At 39.8% G+C, this 17,802-nt stretch overlaps 5 protein-coding genes across 5 annotated transcripts; 3 read left to right on the forward strand and 2 right to left on the reverse strand.

Annotated features, from left to right (window-relative positions):
* Positions 1-232: 232 nt before the first annotated feature.
* Positions 233-5,683, reverse strand: LOC103997443 (GPN-loop GTPase QQT1). Its single transcript, XM_065168419.1, has 11 exons — positions 5,356-5,683; positions 4,969-5,013; positions 4,771-4,850; positions 4,576-4,650; positions 4,083-4,186; positions 3,828-3,984; positions 3,651-3,738; positions 1,813-1,885; positions 1,602-1,733; positions 770-846; positions 233-657 (listed from the first exon to the last, which is right to left on the reverse strand). Exons 1-10 carry the CDS (start codon positions 5,445-5,447, stop codon positions 808-810), a joined length of 885 nt encoding a protein of 294 aa, XP_065024491.1. The 5' UTR covers positions 5,448-5,683; the 3' UTR covers positions 233-657; positions 770-807.
* A 1,119-nt stretch (positions 5,684-6,802) lies between these two features.
* On the reverse strand, positions 6,803-10,644 carry LOC135648591 (dihydrolipoyllysine-residue acetyltransferase component 5 of pyruvate dehydrogenase complex, chloroplastic-like). The gene is made up of 6 exons (XM_065166409.1): positions 9,620-10,644; positions 9,340-9,531; positions 9,174-9,265; positions 7,423-7,489; positions 7,229-7,312; positions 6,803-7,123 (listed from the first exon to the last, which is right to left on the reverse strand). The coding sequence occupies exons 1-6, from the start codon at positions 10,496-10,498 to the stop codon at positions 7,019-7,021; spliced, it is 1,419 nt and encodes a 472-aa protein (XP_065022481.1). The 5' UTR covers positions 10,499-10,644; the 3' UTR covers positions 6,803-7,018.
* An 882-nt stretch (positions 10,645-11,526) lies between these two features.
* LOC103997520 (WEB family protein At3g51220-like) lies at positions 11,527-12,568 on the forward strand. Its single transcript, XM_009418765.3, has one exon. The coding sequence runs from the start codon at positions 11,696-11,698 to the stop codon at positions 12,449-12,451; it is 756 nt and encodes a 251-aa protein (XP_009417040.1). The 5' UTR covers positions 11,527-11,695; the 3' UTR covers positions 12,452-12,568.
* Positions 12,569-12,975: 407 nt separating this feature from the next.
* Positions 12,976-13,494, forward strand: LOC103997519 (uncharacterized). The gene has a single exon (XM_009418763.2). The coding sequence runs from the start codon at positions 12,976-12,978 to the stop codon at positions 13,492-13,494; it is 519 nt and encodes a 172-aa protein (XP_009417038.1).
* A 1,203-nt stretch (positions 13,495-14,697) lies between these two features.
* LOC103997441 (glutathione S-transferase TCHQD) lies at positions 14,698-17,476 on the forward strand. Its single transcript, XM_009418653.3, has 3 exons — positions 14,698-14,829; positions 16,255-16,465; positions 16,577-17,476. Exons 2-3 carry the CDS (start codon positions 16,257-16,259, stop codon positions 17,163-17,165), a joined length of 798 nt encoding a protein of 265 aa, XP_009416928.2. The 5' UTR covers positions 14,698-14,829; positions 16,255-16,256; the 3' UTR covers positions 17,166-17,476.
* Positions 17,477-17,802: the final 326 nt, after the last annotated feature.

Genomic DNA, 17,802 nt, shown 5'->3' on the forward strand with positions numbered 1-17,802 from the left:
GACAGCAATCAACTCTACAATGCTGATATTTCTCACTTTGAACATCACAAAGTAATGGTGTTATGGACCCTGCAACACTCTGTTACATGCCATGCAACGTGCAAAACCCCCCATGATTCTGCAGTCATCTCTTGTATGAGACTAGACAAGCTTAACCACACAAAACATACCCACCGAGAATGTTAGCTGTAATTCAAAGCATTTAAAGCAATAAAAATGACTGACAAAGAGATGAATTCCTAACAGTATTTAGTTTTTGATGAGCAACACACAAAAACGGTAGCATTGCAGCTCACACTCAGTATCGCAATGACCAATACATCATGTTGCAACAAATAAGCATTCTTAATGGGCACCAGTACTATGATGCTAAAGCTCACGTCATTGACAAGAGCAACATGTCTAAATTTTGCAAGTGGAAGAAGAAACCAACCTCTCGACTTCTGTATCAAGCACAGGCATATGATTGAAAGAAGGCTTCTCAGAAACTATTAGCCACAAAATCCCAAAACCATCAATTGGAACAGAAGTTTTTGAGCCCTATGGACATGAAGATTAGAAATAACCATCCGTAATCTTATCATCACCAAGATCTACACGGTTGAAGCAGGCTCCAGATAAGTACAAGGTTGGTGGGGTTGAAAGCATCACATCGGCCTACATCAGATTAAAAAAAGGAAGAAGAGTGCAATCAAATAGTCTCTATCCACAAAAACTCAGGCAATTATACATTTGGCTCCACTGCATCTTGAGCAGCATATCAGATTACCTGCACTCTTGATTGTGATTACGTAACCATAAGCATTGCTAATCATCCTTCATATATTTCTCCTGGATGGCTGCTGTTGTAACCACCAGTTAAGGTGAAACAAGCAGAAGACTACAGAAATGAAACCGTGTACAAGTGGAACATAGAAATATATAAACAGTTAAAATAGCTTCCACTTTATTTTAGGCAAAAATAAAGCCACTGACATGTTACACATCACAAGACAACACAGCTGAATTCAGAATGAAATTTGAAAACAAGAATTTTCCTTATGAATAGGTGAATGACCATTCAAGTAACTTTAATAATCAACAGCATTGACAAACCGAAGTAAACAAAAGTGATTCTACTCCATAAGTTTAATTTTGGTTGACATAAACACTATATTAAAAACAACCTTTTAGATAACATCCAACATCTGTCCATTAAGTTGAGACCATCAGTAGTCGAAAATCTTCTCACCATGGTAGAAAACTAGTCATATTCCACATTCTTAAATCATCGAAAGACTATTTTATCACCCTGGAAGCAAAGATAAATAAAACGTTGCATTGCAACGAGAATTTTGAACAGTATACAAAGAGAGATTTCATGCCTACCAACTAAGCTTAGTAATTATCTCCTGCAGTCTATTTATTCTCAAGGAAAGTTCCATATTTCACAGTACAGATGAAATAATTCATGGGTTATCCCAATAAGTTATAGTTGTTATTGTCATCTGGCATTTCCTAACAGTGGCAATAATAAGAATTGTTCATTCATATCATCATTCAAGAAGTTAGCAACAGCTAAGCAACAAAATAAAATCAAAGAAACATCTACCAAAAGGATATCTGTAGTAATCCCAGTCTAACGGTGCTGCTGCAATTTTGCTGAACTCCACAACACTACCCTGTATACCAGCAAATATGTATCCATTGCTTTTGTCTATCAGCTTCACAAGATTCCCAACACTCTCTTTGTCCTGAAATTGATGTGCATAATGTCTAGTGCCAAGTTACTACTGAATCAAAACAGAAAAGAAAACCAAAGAGGCAACTTGCCTGAATATCTAGTGTTGTGAAGTTAACCAAGCCAAAATCTTCAATCACATCACAAAGCCCCTTGGTGAGTTTCCTTCAATCAGGTCAACACAATAGCAGAAATCTTAGTACAATAGGACAAATCTTCATATGTAGGACTGACAAAAATTGAAAACAAATAACTGCTAGAAAAAAAATCTAGAAGTGATATAGAATCCCATACCGAGTCAAAAATATCATCTAAATTGGGAACTTGATCTATGTAATGTAGTGAAACAATGTGTATGGGTCGAGAATCAGCGCAAGATTCTAAAATATGATGGCAAAATATTGTCATAGTGACATGCTACTAAGTAATTACACCAATCCTGTCTTTTTACATACATAACTAGTGATTAACAAACTTCCATGGTTGACTAGGATGTATACATCACTTACAACACCAATGAGCTTCTATGACAATAATCCTCTACTGACACTGTGTACATCATAGAAGCATCAGTGTCGGCACCTATGGAACACCATGTTTGCTCAGGTTATGTTGCAAATACAAAGCCTTTTTGCTAATGCATGAAGGGATCAGCATCAACATAAAAGAAATTGCTTTGACTGTCAGTGGTTAACTACAAAGTCATACCACGGGTTACTCATGATGCAGTTCCTGAGAGCATTATGCCGCAGGTTCTATAAAGGTGCACCTTAACCACAGCAACAAGGTGCCACTTGCTTGAGGCAAGGAAATCAGGGAAGAACCACTGATTTCCCTATGTAAATTTTAATAGGCCAACTTGATTGCAACTACTTCCAAGTTGGTGAACCAGTGAAGCAAAGACCTGTTTTGTCATTATGATAATAAATGAACTCTTGGTCACAAATATAAGACTACTTCCAAAGCTTATCATAAAGACACAGGTGAAGATTTTTTTCTTGAAAACCTCAAGCAAGTTAAAGAGAAAAGAATCAAAGAGGTGGAGCAGATATGTCCACAAATGCCATGTTAAAGTGGCTCAGAAGCCAAAGGACATGAGCTTGACTTCCTACAGCAAGAATCAATTGGCGACTGTATTGGTGGATGTGGGCTCAACCAGTTAACTGCTGCTATTAATGTTCCAGCCACTTCCAAAATGTCAAATATAAAGCCTCAAAACCCTACAGTTTGCTCCATCCATTGTTCATACAGGAGAGGGCATAAGAAGGCTATGGCGTCTCCTATGACCTTCCCAAATTGGCAACTCGGTGATCATGGTGGTGGAGAATTGCTTATCACAGCATACACATTTCATTCTGTCTTCTCATCCTCACATAGTGACCATGTATTTATAACAACCTGCTTCCAAGAAGGAATAGAGCATAATACAAACACCATAGGAATTGGGCAACTGTAGGGGCCACTAGTAATCAGCTACAAAGACATAAACATAGAGCAAAAATAAGGAATGTGACAGCAGCAGCTTGACAAGCAAAAGGAATTCTGACATTGATTCACATATCTTAGTTTATTAAGCATAGTAGTCTACATATGTGAACTTGTAGACCTCTTTTTTTCATATATCGTACATTTTCCCTGCAGTTAAAAAAATCCTCCTTTGAATAAATACTTGGAGAACATGCTCCTCCTTGAACTGAAGAAAACCCTCATTAGAAAGGTCAAATCTAACAGTGAGGTGCCATGTAACATGAGAATACATAGAAAAACAAATATTAAATACAAAGCAGTATAACTATAAACCATGTTCAAAATAGCATACTAGAATTACAAGGTCTGAGATGTGCAAAACGAAGATTTATTTATACCTTTAAAGATTTAGACAACAAGAATCAGGTTTCCTAACATTTATAACATAACTAGTTATAGCAACCTGTACTTCATTGAACGAGGATCCTGATCAAGATCGTGCTGTAAATAAGATAGATCCTGAACATCCATGTAGAACTCGAGGTTATAAGCTGCAAAAAATGTACACGATTATGATTTCAGCTTCACACAGTTTTATTCAGTATATGTCACCAGCATGTACACGAGATTTAAACCATACCTAGTTTGCCATATTTCCCAATGAGATCAATCTTTGACAGCACATTTATGTGAGGAAGTTCCAGATGTAACATTGTTGTTAATGAGAGAAGCAATGCACTAACATACTTTCCAGGGTCACAGCATAGATGAGCATCAACTAGATGAACTGCAGTCAACTGCATGAAATAATAACTCATCGTGAAATAATAACTAACAACCGCAAGGAAGACTTTAAAGCAAAATAGTTATGACCATGCATGAAAGAAAACCATACCCGAAGGTCCAACTTCTTCACAAGTCTGGTGATCATGTTCTTTGCATTTGAATGAAGAAAGAAAAGCTCAACTTGGCCAGGAAAGTCAAATAGAAGATAGTGGTCTACAGTTTTAAAGTATAGATGTCAGACAGTTTAGTCAAAATGATAAAAGGAAAAAACTTCAATGCTTGACGAAGCAGATGTTGTAGAAGCAATTTTTAAACGTTTAATGGACAGAGAATGAGAGAAGCAGGCTAGAGAATGAAAAAAAAAAAAAGTTACAAGCAGGACACAAATTCATAAGGGAGAGAGAGAGAGAGACCACAGTGACCAACTGGCCAAGGAAACATATAGTTTATTTAAAGTCAATGACACAATCACCTCTTATTAATAAGATAATATGCAAGATACTTTGTTTTACAGTTTGCTTCATGAATTTAAAGAAAAAGAAAATATCTAAATTGGAGTGTCAACAACAAATATCTCAGCAAAAAAGACTTTTTGTACGAACCTTCAAGAAAGGGTTTCAGTTTAGATTGTAGCCAATCAATATTCTTTTCCAAGTAATCCATGCAGTAGACAAGACCTATAGACACACATAAAATGCCAATTTTGAGAATCCAAGAAATAAGATACCCTATAGTTAAGAACTTCACCATTGGAGCACAAATATCAATGAAAAGAACTATTTCAGTGCAGATCTTACCTCCATTTGGACCAAGAGAATGTTCAGCCATAACATCACTAAGTTTTATGAGATCCTCAATATTCACGGCACATTCATATCTGTTGTAGTTGGTCAAGAAACCTACAACTGATGGTCCATTTTAACGTTTTAATATTTCTATTGTCACACCAACGTGAAGATTAAGTGAACATCAATAACGCCAAGCTCAAAGGATACGGCAACGCATCGTTTGCAGGATCCAAATTGACGACAGCTACTTTTCTGCAAGGCAAAAAGCAATTTTGCAGTCATGTGAACATTTCTTGATCCGTGCTGCGGAGTTACTCATACAAAGCAAACTATCAAGAACTCGTCCGATGGGCAATTAGCAGCTCACAAATAAACCCTTTAAGATAAAATCGAGGTTTTCTAGCGAAACCCAACTGGTCCGAAGCAAATAGTGACAACCCTTATCACAAAATGAGAAGGAAAAGATTGTTTATTAGGGTAAACCAACGACCATCGACTTAACAACCGCACGGTTCTAATTTCTTCAACAAAACACAGTGAAACGTGAACATCGAGGTTTTACCCTAACGATCACCGGCGGATATACATGCTCACCTGCCGATGAGTTTGAGGAATTGAAACATGCCATTGCAGTAGGTGGTCTTCCCCGATCCCGGGGACCCGATCACCACCTGCCCAAAGACCATCGCCTTCTCCTCCTCTTTTCCCTCTCTCTCTCTCTCTCTCTCTCTCGCGGTGCTAAGGAAAATCCAATTCGACCCAAAGAAGGGACGATTTCTTGTCAACAACTGCTTGATTTATCGAATCGAAGAAGGATGTCTTCGGGGCGAACAACAAATGGATCGGAAGGGGGCTTGCAGGTTTAGGGTCAGCACCGCCGTCCGCCCGCAGGCAGCGCGAAGAATACTCTCGAAGGATAGATTAATTGGGCCATCAAAAGGTTCGGCCCGCACGCGGCGCGAAGGAAGACTCTGTTTTTTCGTTTTACATATTTATCCTTCTAAATTTTGAAAATAGCGTAATTAACCTTCCAATTTTTGATTTAGCATATAATACATCCCTTCAAATATTTAAAGCTTTCTTTTATGACACTTTCATTAGCAATCAACCATGTAATAAATTTGGATTCATCATTTCTAATCATATTGACATTAAGTTTAAAAAAATATAAGATTTAAATATTATATTCTTTATTATTTTTAATTTTTTTTATTTTTTTATCCATAAACTGTTGTGTATATTTATGTGTGTATATATATATGAAATATCTTTTGAGGATTTAATGAATTGATCTATAGAAATAAATATGTTTAGGTTTATTAAAACTGTTTCATTTTAATCATTAATTTATAATTTTTTTTATAATTAATTATCTTTAATATTTTAATATTTATATTTTTAAAAATTATATTGAGATCTTCGTACTTATAAAATTGAAATAATTAAACACGTTGCTTTAATAATCTTTCTCTTTCCCTTGATTTAATCCTATAAAATTATATTTTTAATTTGAGGATCTCAGTATTTTACTTTCGTAAATATAAAAAATCTTTCTCTTGATTTTTAATCCTATAAAATTATATTTTTAATTCTATGATCTTAATATTTTTACTTTCATAAATATAAAGATTCTAATATAAATTTTAAAAATATAAAAAATTAAAATACTAAAGATAATTAATTATATTTTTATAAATATAAAGATTCCAATATAAATTTTAAAAATATAAAGATAAAAATAATTACTTAAAAATAAATTACTTATAAAAATATATTAAAAATATACTAAATAACTAATTACATAAATATACTTTTACATTACACATCCGATTAGTTCCCTTACTGTGTCTGAAAAAGATCATTATTTGCCGGCTACATTTCAGCTGTTTTGGAACGGCAGTACCAGCACCCGATACTGAAACAAATGGATTACTCTGTGCAACAAAGATGAATTGTTTACTCTGCTAGACATCTTTGGAGAACAGCATATAAACACTTGCTAAAAAGATAGAGCAGTAAATAAATTGTCATTATGTAGCTATTGGCACAACAAAACTTTTATTGAAATATCAGTTCAACCGATACTTAGATCTCCAGAATAGGATGGTTCGATAAACCAATTTAAAATTCAATTTATCTTGAATCTGCAAGTATTTCTGTAGAAACAGTACCAAGAGAAAAATGATGCCCAAGAGAACAATTTTTGTCGGGTCAAGAAGTTCCCGGTAGCTATGGATCACCAACTTTTTAGCAGCAGTTACAGGGTGAGATCTGATGGCTCCTCAATGATTTTTGCTAGTGTTTGCAGGAAGGCAGCAAGGTCAGCTCCATAAATGACTCTGTGATCTGCGGTTACATTGACCTGAAAGGATTGTTTTTTTTATGTTTATGAATTAAGCCACACCGAGGAACTTCAACATAATTAAGAGGATCTCTAACATAGTTTGTGTCACAAAACAAAATTTACCTGCATCTGACTCTTTAGACCAATTCTGCCATCCTTGGCGGCAACAACAGTTGGTTGAGATGCACCAACAGCCATGATTGCCCCCTGCAATGAGGTCCGGTGAAAATTTAATGATGAAAAGTACGTAATCCTTTTCATTCTATAAGTGCAGTCATCAGAAGTATTAGAATTATTCATTTAGGAACAGAACTTACAGTTCCGGGTGGTAGAATTGCATCAAAGCGGTCAACACCGAACATTCCAAGGTTTGAAAGAGTGAAAGTACCTGCAGACAACAAAATAAGTTGACACAATGATACACAAAAACAATTTTGTTTCTATATGTTGCCAATTGCAAATATAAATACTCATCTAGACACATCTAATTCTATCTTTATATATTGGATTTCCATTTTCTTTTTTGCAATTTTCCCATAATTCATTCTTTTGATGGAATAGGATTGAAACTCAGCTACTCTTGTCTTGAAAAATTGATAGCTTTGTCAAAAGCCAAACTAAAAGGATATAAAAAATTATATAATTAACATACTCGTTTCTAGATTTGTTTCATCCAAATATTGAATTGCAGTAGCAAATATTCAGTGACCTTACAGCTCACTGTCTTAAATTTGTGAATGAAGTTTGTAATTTTTTTTGTTTCTTATATCTTAAGTTGGATGTTGGCCTCCTGATAGGCTTAAAACTTTCATCCATTGCAGCAAACTTATCACTCTTGGTGATTTCTAGATCCTTAATTGAAAAAAAAAAAGAGCTTAGCATTTTCTAATAGCTTTATTTCTTAAAATTAAGAGAACGCATCATTCTAGTCCATTTTGGGGTTATAAATCAGAAATTGCTTGCCATTGTGCAAGCAAATGAAAAGCAAGTCTAATCTCAATATTTCACTAGTGCAAGCAAAACAATCAAGTCACAAGGTACCCACTCTCTAATGTTTATGTTATAAATTTATGATGTTATGCAGGCTAGAAGTGCATCTGCGCATCACTCTCTACATGATCTGGAATGAATACAAGCTTCCTGTTTTCTCTTATCTTTTCTAATTTCGAGATCCAATGAGTAGAAAAAAAATCATATTAACCTATTAAGAAACTTCTCTCGTCATCCCTCTTTTCCGGATGATCAACATCTTGGAACCAAACAAAGGAACTGGCTCCTATTTCTTCCAATACATGCTTAAAGCTGTCGACTTTGCAGGTGTCTTCATTCATTATAAATCACAACTGTCATGTTTTAGTTAATTTGGTCCAAGAGCCTTATTTTCCTAATATGCTTATGAGAATCAATTACATAACTGAGATTCAGAATGTACTTTACCATCACTCGAAGTTGATGGATCACATACATAGTTTCTACTCTTGAATCTGTTACATCCATCACTTTTCACAAACCCCAAATTCTGATTTATATTATTTTGCACTGGTGAGCACAATGACAATAATTGCATGTTTGAGCAGAATTGTTCTTCCAAATATGTGCATGCAGCTTGTAGCTTTCAACTCAAAGGATTGTGCAACATGTGTTTCCAACAAAAGTTACCGTTACCCACCTAATAAGACTTCAAATGTTTGAAGTGTCTATGAGTCAAAATACCAGATAAGAAGATGAATATTATTATTATTGCAACCAACAAGTTGTTCATTGACAGAACAATGTCTTTGACTAGATGTATGAACTGCCAGTTGATATAGAGATCGTTTACATCAGATCCTGTTTACATTAGATAAGACCTTATGTATGGTTTTGACTTGCAGATTAAGCTTCAAAGATGTAAAAAACACATACATAATAGTATTATAAGCACTATAAGTTGGCATATAAAAAGACAAGCATAAGCAAAGCTTCTTAAACAACTAATCCTATCTTTTGCAATCGCAGAGATAACCAAATTCAAACTAAAAAATGACACTACTGGGCTACCTATTTATTCATATAAGCAGAAGACGAGGTACCTGTGTTGTATTCATGAGGTTGCAGCTGCTTGGCCCTCGCCTTATCAACCAACTCCTTCCATTTCCTTGACAATGAGTAGATATCAACCTACAAAATGAGCCATTCCAACTTTAAATCGGATATACTAAAGACCAGTCAAACTCTCAAGAGAACATCAATACCTTATCGGCATCTTGAAGGACCGGTGTGATCAAACCTCCATCTATGGCCACAGCAACAGCAATATTGATGCTGCTGTTGTATGTAAAACTCTTGCCATCTCTGCAGCTAGAATTTACAACTGGGTGCTTTGTCAACGCAATAGCAGTTGCCTTTGCTAGCAAGGCAGTCATGGTGACACCTTTTGACTTAATCTACACAGAGTAGAACCCGAACAGCATTGAATAAATAATATCAGCTTGAACAAAGAACACTACGGAAATTTGAATGAAAAATACTCACTTTCTTGTAGAGATCATCGAGTGCATTCGTGGTGATCGTATAACCTACTCGGAATGTTGGAACCGAGAGGCTTTCCACCATGTTCTTACTAACGGCACCCTGCATTGTGGTGAATGGAACCACAGTGCCCAGTTCAATAGCCAGAGGAGTAGGAGCCTTCGCTGACACAGATCCCACCACAGCTTTCGATGGAACACTCGGCACAGAAGCAACAGCAGCTGCTGCCGCAGCTTCCACGTCCTTAGCTACAATTCGCCCCATTGGCCCTGTGCCGGCCACACCCGCCAGGTCCACCTTCAGATCCTTGGCAAGCTTCTTCGCGTAGGGAGTGGCGACGATTCGCCCACCGTCGGACGCCGGGTGGGTCGAAGAAGAAGCGGCTACCGGAGAGGGTTCCGGAGGCGAAGGGGCCAAGGTTTGCAGGGAAGTGGTGGAGGCGGGCGCTTCGGCGGGAGGAGGAGAGGCGGGGACGGCAGAGGAGGACGAGGAGACTTGGGATTTAGCAAGGGGGATCTCGTCCTCGGACTCGGCGAGGAGGGCGATGGCAGAGCCAACGGGGGCGACGCCGCCCTCCTCGACCATGATGGCGGCGAGGTATCCGTCGTAGAATGTCTCGACGTCCATGTCGGCCTTGTCGGACTCGACGACGACGACACTCTCGCCCTTGGCGAGGCGGTCGCCCTCCGACTTCACCCAGGACACGATCTTTCCCTCCGTCATGGTGGAGCTCAGCGCGGGCATGAAGATCTCGCGGATCTTGGCCGAGATCCGCGTCGAGGGAGCGGCAGGGCGGCGGCAGGGTCGCCGGCGGAGGGAAGGGTGGGAGGAGGAAGACGGGAGGAGGGAGGAGTTAAGTCGAAGATGGAGGAGAGCCGCCATGGATGATAGACCAATACCAACTTCACTAAGTCGGGGAAAGCGAAGAACTGGGGAACCAGAAACCAGACGGGGAATTAATGGAGGAGGAGGAGGAGGAGGAGGAGGCGTTGAGGTAGATACGGTGGGGAGGGCGGGCGGAGGCTCCGAGGAGGGCTTTGGCTTTCACTAGCGGCGTCAAGTGCGGCACGAATGTGTCATCGAGATTCGCGTTATTCAAATGATGTACGGCCATGATCTTGCACGACGTACACAAACAGGGTTCAACCACATCCGATCGTGGCTCGCCCGATTCTGTCACCGTCGGAGCCGGATTTGGATTCGGGTTCGGGTTCGATGCTTGTCATGGCTGTACCATTTATACAAACAAATATCTCCTTACATGATTTCTTTTACATACACATCGTCGTAGAGTCTTATAGGAAAAATGTTATTAACATTGTGATCAGCCTAATATAACATAGACTACGATTATTCGAGATATTTCTGATGTGAAAATATTAAACTTTCAATGCGTCTATCTTTTTTCTAAACTTTTTATTTATACGAGCGGCAAAGGGAGAATTGTTTATAATCGTCTGTCTTGAATCTTTATCTATGTGAATAAAGGTGACATTCATATCTATGTGAACACTATACGGAGGCTAATATCAAATAATGATTGGTTAATTATACTCTCTATACGCGAAATTTCTCCATCATATGCTATTTGGTGTCACCAGAAAGGTTGGTGGATCAATGAGCAACAGTGCTGTGCCGTAATCTGGCTTTGCATTTCTGGTTCTTGCATGTTTCAGTGATCAGTATCTGTACAGTAATGATGTAGCCAACTCTCCTCACCGAGATGACCTTTTGATCTTTGCTTCAGTTTCACCCAAGCCTCATGAAGGAGTCATGATGGCTTTCTGCCATGTTCCTTTCTCAAAAGAAAGAACCAAGTGAAACCTGCAAATCATCTCTTTCAGACTAATGCATTTATGTAGAGTTCCTCAGGTCTTCTGTGTGATGAATTCAGTTCCATGTTTCCCTGCTTTGTACTCTTCAACAACAGATCCACATAGGGGCCTTAGTTGACAAGTTCTCTTCATGCTGTTGGGCAACTTCTTTTCCTTGAAATATAGGCAGTATTTTACAGGTATGACAATGAAGTAGAAGCAAAGCATCGAACACATCATCATCTTCTTCTTCTTCGCCACATATATGCGTTCATCTCCTTTGCGTAGGGATTCTGCCGTTGAAACTATGGAAGGCCAAGCATCCTCAGTTCTTGGAGAGGTGGACACGACTCGTCCCTTCCGCTCGGTGAAGGAGGCCGTCGCAGTTTTCGGCGAGCGCTTTCTTGCAGGCGATGCTGCTCCTCCTCATAAGGCCCATGCAAATGCCGAACCTGACATCACGCCGAGGCCAACCTGCTCACTTCCAGCTCCAAAGCCAGCTTATTCGACATCCTCCTCACCACTTTCCTACACCTCTTCTGCCTCTCACTTCATCCGATGTAAAGACGTTGAGACCACAGTTTTCAGCTGTCTGAGAAACCTGGCGGCAGAACTGGAGGAGATGAAGCGAGAGCTGAGGATTCTGAAGGAGAGGGAGTCTGAGACCGCAAGAGCAATTGCCACCATCAATTCCCAACTCCACAAGAGCATGTCTAAACTGGCAGAGATTGAGGCGGCAGAGAGTGCAGTGTCGATAGAGCAGCATGCTAAAGCTCGGAGCGAGCGATGGCAAGATGACAGAGCAAGGGACATGGAAGAAAGACTCGAGTATCTCCCATGCTTGGGTCAAGCACTCAGTCTTGCGGAGATAGAAGACCACTTGGGTGGAAGAAGAAAGATCAAGCTGCGAAAGAGGAAGCCAATCATCCCACTGCTCGGAGATCTTTTGTCCAGGGAAAGAGAGTCCTCTGATCTCAACAGCTCTGTTTACAGTCGCTCTTCCTTTTACAGCTTTAGCTAATCTTCTCCATGCACTTTTCCCTTTGGCTTCCTGTAGTGTGTGCTATGAACTCTGCTCGCTGTAAACATCGATGTAAGCCTTTTGTCAATCTATCCAATTAATAATGTGCTTATGATATCCATCAGCGAGAAAATGTTTATGTCATGAGAGAAGAAGAAGAAGAATGTGTTCATGATTACGTACGATCCAAAGTTCCTGCCACCTTCAATTACAGGCTTGCAGTTGGCGATGGGGCTTCGCCAGAGCATCTCATGCAACAGCATCAGCCCTATATAGAATGCTGTTGAAGCTTAGATGTCGCTCCGCTCTTTCCTCTATCTGCTTCATGGGTGGTCCTTGTTTTACGTGAGCCTCTGTTGAATGCTTCAACCTTCTTCTCTCTCCAAGGGAGACGGTCTTCTCCCTCCTTCCACTTCCAGCGACCAGCTGGAGATCGCGCGCATCACAGAGGACAATCGATGCAGATGTGATCGGAATCCACAGATCGAAAAGATCGTGTTGGCGGCAGCCTCTGCTTGGCACCAATGCCGCCCAGCGGGGGCAGGGCCCGTAACATCTGCATCTGGTTCATCTCCTGCCTCTTCTTCCTCATCATCCTCGCCGGAGGAGCATTTCTCGTGCTGTTCGTCACCTTGCCTGAAACGAAAGACACAGTCTGGTTCCCGATCGCCGGCATGGTCCTAGTGGGCATCCCCTGGGTCTTCTGGTTCATGACATGCATCTACCGATCCATTACGCCAGAAAGACGCGGAGGAGGAGACCGACCGCCGACCAAAGCTGAAGCTGTGCCGGGTGGTGCAACGCCCACTAAAGCGGCTGCCACCGCCGCAGGTGACTCCCCTATTGACTCTCCTGGCGGTGCAAGGAGGGTGAGGTTCGGCAACGCTACCCCCATCGGCGCCAAGACCGACGCGGTAGATACAAGCGCGACTTCGCCGGGAGGAGAGGCCAACGCAGACACGCATGCCACGGTTGCATCAAGCGAGGGTTCGTCTCTCAATTCGCCCGAGAACGAGATGGCTTTGGCTGTCGCCATTTCCTGACCATGGGATGACCAGCCCCAGTTTTGCGACCATGAATTGAACTCCTCCTCTGCTCCCGTGAACTCATTGAAGCTTTAGATGAAACCACATCATCGAGGAAGAGATGCTGTCTGAGACTACTTCTTCCTCTCTATCTCAATCTTCACCCTACAGTTTGGATCATCCTTCCGTCGAATACATTCTTCCAGCTTCAGCATAGAAGGGTTTGTGGACGAAGGAAGCAGCTTTCATCCTTCTATTTGGACTGTAAGTGTCACCGATCGGACTCTCGCTGTGTCATCTTTCTTCTATGCTTGTGAGATCAAATGAGTTAATGATCGTGATCTTTTGCTGCACATTAAACTGGCAGATGAGAGAGGAACTTGTATTCTTTGGTGTCATCATTAGACTCGTTTACTCCTGCGCAGGAACTCAATGATCATAGTAGCAGTATGGTGAGGTGACAGAGAAAGAAGAGAATAATAATGAGAGATTATGAATGGAAGGGCGATAAGAAATAATAATTATTTTCGTTCATCGTTATATTTTAATGCTTATGAACACAATTAAATATATTTGATAATAAATAAAATCAAGAGGGTAATTTATGAATCAAGAAGGGAAACCAATGCTGCCACCAAATTGACGCAGACATCACAGAAGCCCATCGAAACATTGCCTTACACTGCTTGAGCTCATCACTTACTCGCTTTCACGGTCAACTCCTCTCCTACTTATTTGACCACCAACAATTGCTATCGAACAGCCGACAGCAAATCCGCCGTAGACACGTGCCTTTTCCGTTTACGCCGACGGAATCCCGTGACTTTGACTGGATTCCGGTCAACGTTGTCAGGTGATGCCACCATTATGACGCTTTGAAATTACATATATGCCCAAATACGATTTCTTTATTGCGTAATATATAAAGAAAGTTGAAATTACCTATTTGTCCTCAAGAAGACCATTATTGCATGTGTAATTATCTATATGAAATTATAATGCACTTAATCTTCCATAATCTTTGGCGATTGAATTCCAAAGTTAAATGTCTCAAAGAGAATCGTCAAATAATATTTTTATATCGTTCATGAAATTTACGCGTTCTATATATATTTTTTCCGACGACAAGAAATTTCTTCCTGTAGGCAAATGGAGAGAAGGGTATATATGTAAAAGTAGAGCGGCGACGACGCTGCGGTGGACGGCAACGAGAAAAGGCGACCGAAAGAAGGGAAGCAAGGAAAAAGTTTCCCCCTACTTTATTGTCTTGCAGCTCAAAAGGCGACGCCACCCGGCGGATCTCCACGAATTGGCCACGCTGCTCGCAATTCCTCCGTTCTCGCCGAGTTCAAGGTACGCTCCCTCTCCTCCTCCTCTTCCTTCTCCTCGTGCTGTTCTGGATTTTGCTTTCTGCATCTCGATTGCTGTTATCTTGGTGATGTTTCCCAAGAGGCAAAGATGGAGATGCGACGCTTTGTAGGATCAAGAAATCTTTTTTCCTTTTTGATTCGTTTTCCTTTTCTCGGTTGCCATATATGTACGATGTTAAGGAAATTGAATGATGGAAGATTTCCATGGGGAGATAGATTACTTTCTCCCACCCCGAAGGACCACGAATTGGGTGTCGATTTTTAGGGAAATGCGACGAACTGCCGATTGCGGCATCCTGATCATACTGATTGCAGAGGCTAACCGTTGACATAACTTGTGTTAGTACTGTTAACTATTGTGGTCAGTAACTTACTGAAGATTGTATGCGCTTACGTTTCTTGGATTCTATCTTATGCGACATATGTAAAGATTAAGCCTTCATGAATCAATAAGAATTTAGGAGTTGGGTAAAAAAGAAGACACACTTGATTCTTTTGCTGATTGTTTTTAACTATGCCGTAGTTATATCTTGAGAGACGTAATGGAGTAGACATGACAAAGATCCATTTGAAAATTGACCTTCGATTTTGTAGTGAAAATAGAGTGCATAGGGAGGTGACATGAGCATGACAATCTTTGGTGTGGTAAATGGCATAGCAATTTTTTCTTTTCACCCTCAATTCTTATCAAAATTGTGGTGTCCTGCTTCCATGTCAAGTTTCTACATATCATTTTGATCTTGAATGTCAGGGATGATAGTGACATTTTCTCCAACTTAGTTTAATGACAAGCTAGCTTCAGTGGCTAAGTTTCTTCTCTCTCTCTCTCTCTATAATTAGCATTTTTCAAAACTAAGTGTTCGTTCTAATATCAAATATGTCAACAAGATCTTTGGAAGTCTGAGGTTCTTCTTGATATCTCTGGAATATTTGCTACAGTACTTTCTCCCCTTGTTGTTGTGGATGCATATTTGTATGCACCTTTGTTAGTTTTACTTGATTTAGAATTTTTTTTCATTAAGCCATTATTGACACATGATACAACAAGTGCTCCTCGAGCGAAAAGCTTCTGTTTCTCTTCTTCCATAACCATTATCAAACTTCCATGCTTCACATTTGGTGATGGCTAACACATCTGAGAGATGACTGTCCAAGTGTAGCTATACCATTTATGATGACCTAGTTCCAATAATAGATATTGCATCATCACTTGAGAAACAAAGATTTGGCACCATCTTTTCCTTTTCAACATTCATCTCTAAGATAAAAGATAAGCAACTTTCGAAATCTGCTAGATGTTTGAGATTTATGTGACTGATTATGTCTTGGTCCAATTAGCTTATTTTGTTTCTGGTATCATAATTATTTAGGGAATTGAAATTGATCGGATAATTACATGATCATGCAGTCATGCAGCTCTATCATCATCCTTACTCGATGGACAGCCAGAAAGTGCGGCTAGCACTAGAAGAGAAGGTGATTGATTACACATCCTATCATGTTAATCCTCTGACCGGGAAGAATATGGATGTGTCATTCTTCCGCACGAATCCATCTGCAAAACTTCCTATCTTCCAAAATGGTTCTCATGTCATTTTCCGTGCTATTGATATTATCCAGTAAGTTTATTATCTCAATGATATCTTCTTTAAATATGTGGCCTAGTTCTTTGCTTTATGGCATGTTTCGCGAAAGAAAAGTCACTCATAGTAGCACCTGATTGTAACTAGGTACATAGAGAAACTCTCGGTTTCCCTAAGTGGTGAAGATAATCCCATTAGTAGCAAAGTCATGGAATGGATGGAGAAAATCGAAGATTGGAGTCCCAAAATATTCACTCTCGCTCACATCCCAGCCAAATGTAGGTTGTTCGTTTCCAAATTTGTGCGGCGTGTGGTGATTGCTCGGATGGCCCAAGCTCCAGATCTGGCTAGTGTCTACCATGTAAAACTTCGAGAAGCCTATGAAACAGAAGACAAGTTGAAGGACCCTCAAAATTTGAAGCAAAGTGAGGAAGAGCTGTCTAGTCTTCTTGATGATGCAGAAGCTCAACTGAGTGTGACGACATATCTTGCCGGTGAATATTTTACCATGGCAGATTCAATGTTTGTGCCAATTCTGGCAAGAATTGCTCTTCTGAATCTAGAAGAGGAGTATATAAGTTGCAGGCCCAAGATAGCAGCCTACTATAATCTGGTAAAGCTCAGGCCGAGCTACAAAAAAGTCATTGGGAGATATTTCGGTGGATGGAGAAAGTACCGAACACTTTCTAAAACATCATGCTTTCTTTGCATAAGAAGCATGTTCCGGAAGTACTAGGAAAAATGCCACTTGACAACTTTTGTTCAAAGAGACCTGTTTGTGCAGTGTCCAATAATAACTGAATGTGGAATAAGCGGAAGCAGTGTTTGGGATTTGCTTGCGGTTGAAGAGATAAATTTCCTCCAAAATCTTTTATAGGATACTAAACCAGACAGTAAAGTTTGGGTGTAGCTTTTCCATTTGGATGGGCACCTCCATCTTTTTCATGTATTACTACTCTCTGCGCCTGCCCTTGTAATATGCTTCATGTTCTTGTGTACATAGTTGAATTGATTAGAGAAAATTTTATTGCCGTGGCATTAGGAGCATCTGTTTGTAGCTAATGTTTATATTGTTTGTTGGATATTATTTTACCATTGCTGAAGATTGCTTTTTCACAACTTGAGAAATTAGTCCACCATTGCATGCAAGTATTGGTCAATTCAGGTGATTCTTTACTACTTGGTTTTGAAAGATAGTTGTGTAACACACAATGGAACTACAATCGAGTTGTGTCCAGAGGACTCCTTATAATCTAAAGTTTTTCTTCTTCAGACTTCCCTCTTAACTAGTAATCTGACACAACAATCTGAAATGCCATTACATGGACTTGTGACTACCATCTTCTTCTGCTATTTTGTTGTCAAACATATCC

Source organism: Musa acuminata, chromosome BXJ3-9 (assembly GCF_036884655.1).
Source record: "Musa acuminata AAA Group cultivar baxijiao chromosome BXJ3-9, Cavendish_Baxijiao_AAA, whole genome shotgun sequence".
NCBI lineage: Eukaryota > Viridiplantae > Streptophyta > Magnoliopsida > Zingiberales > Musaceae > Musa > Musa acuminata.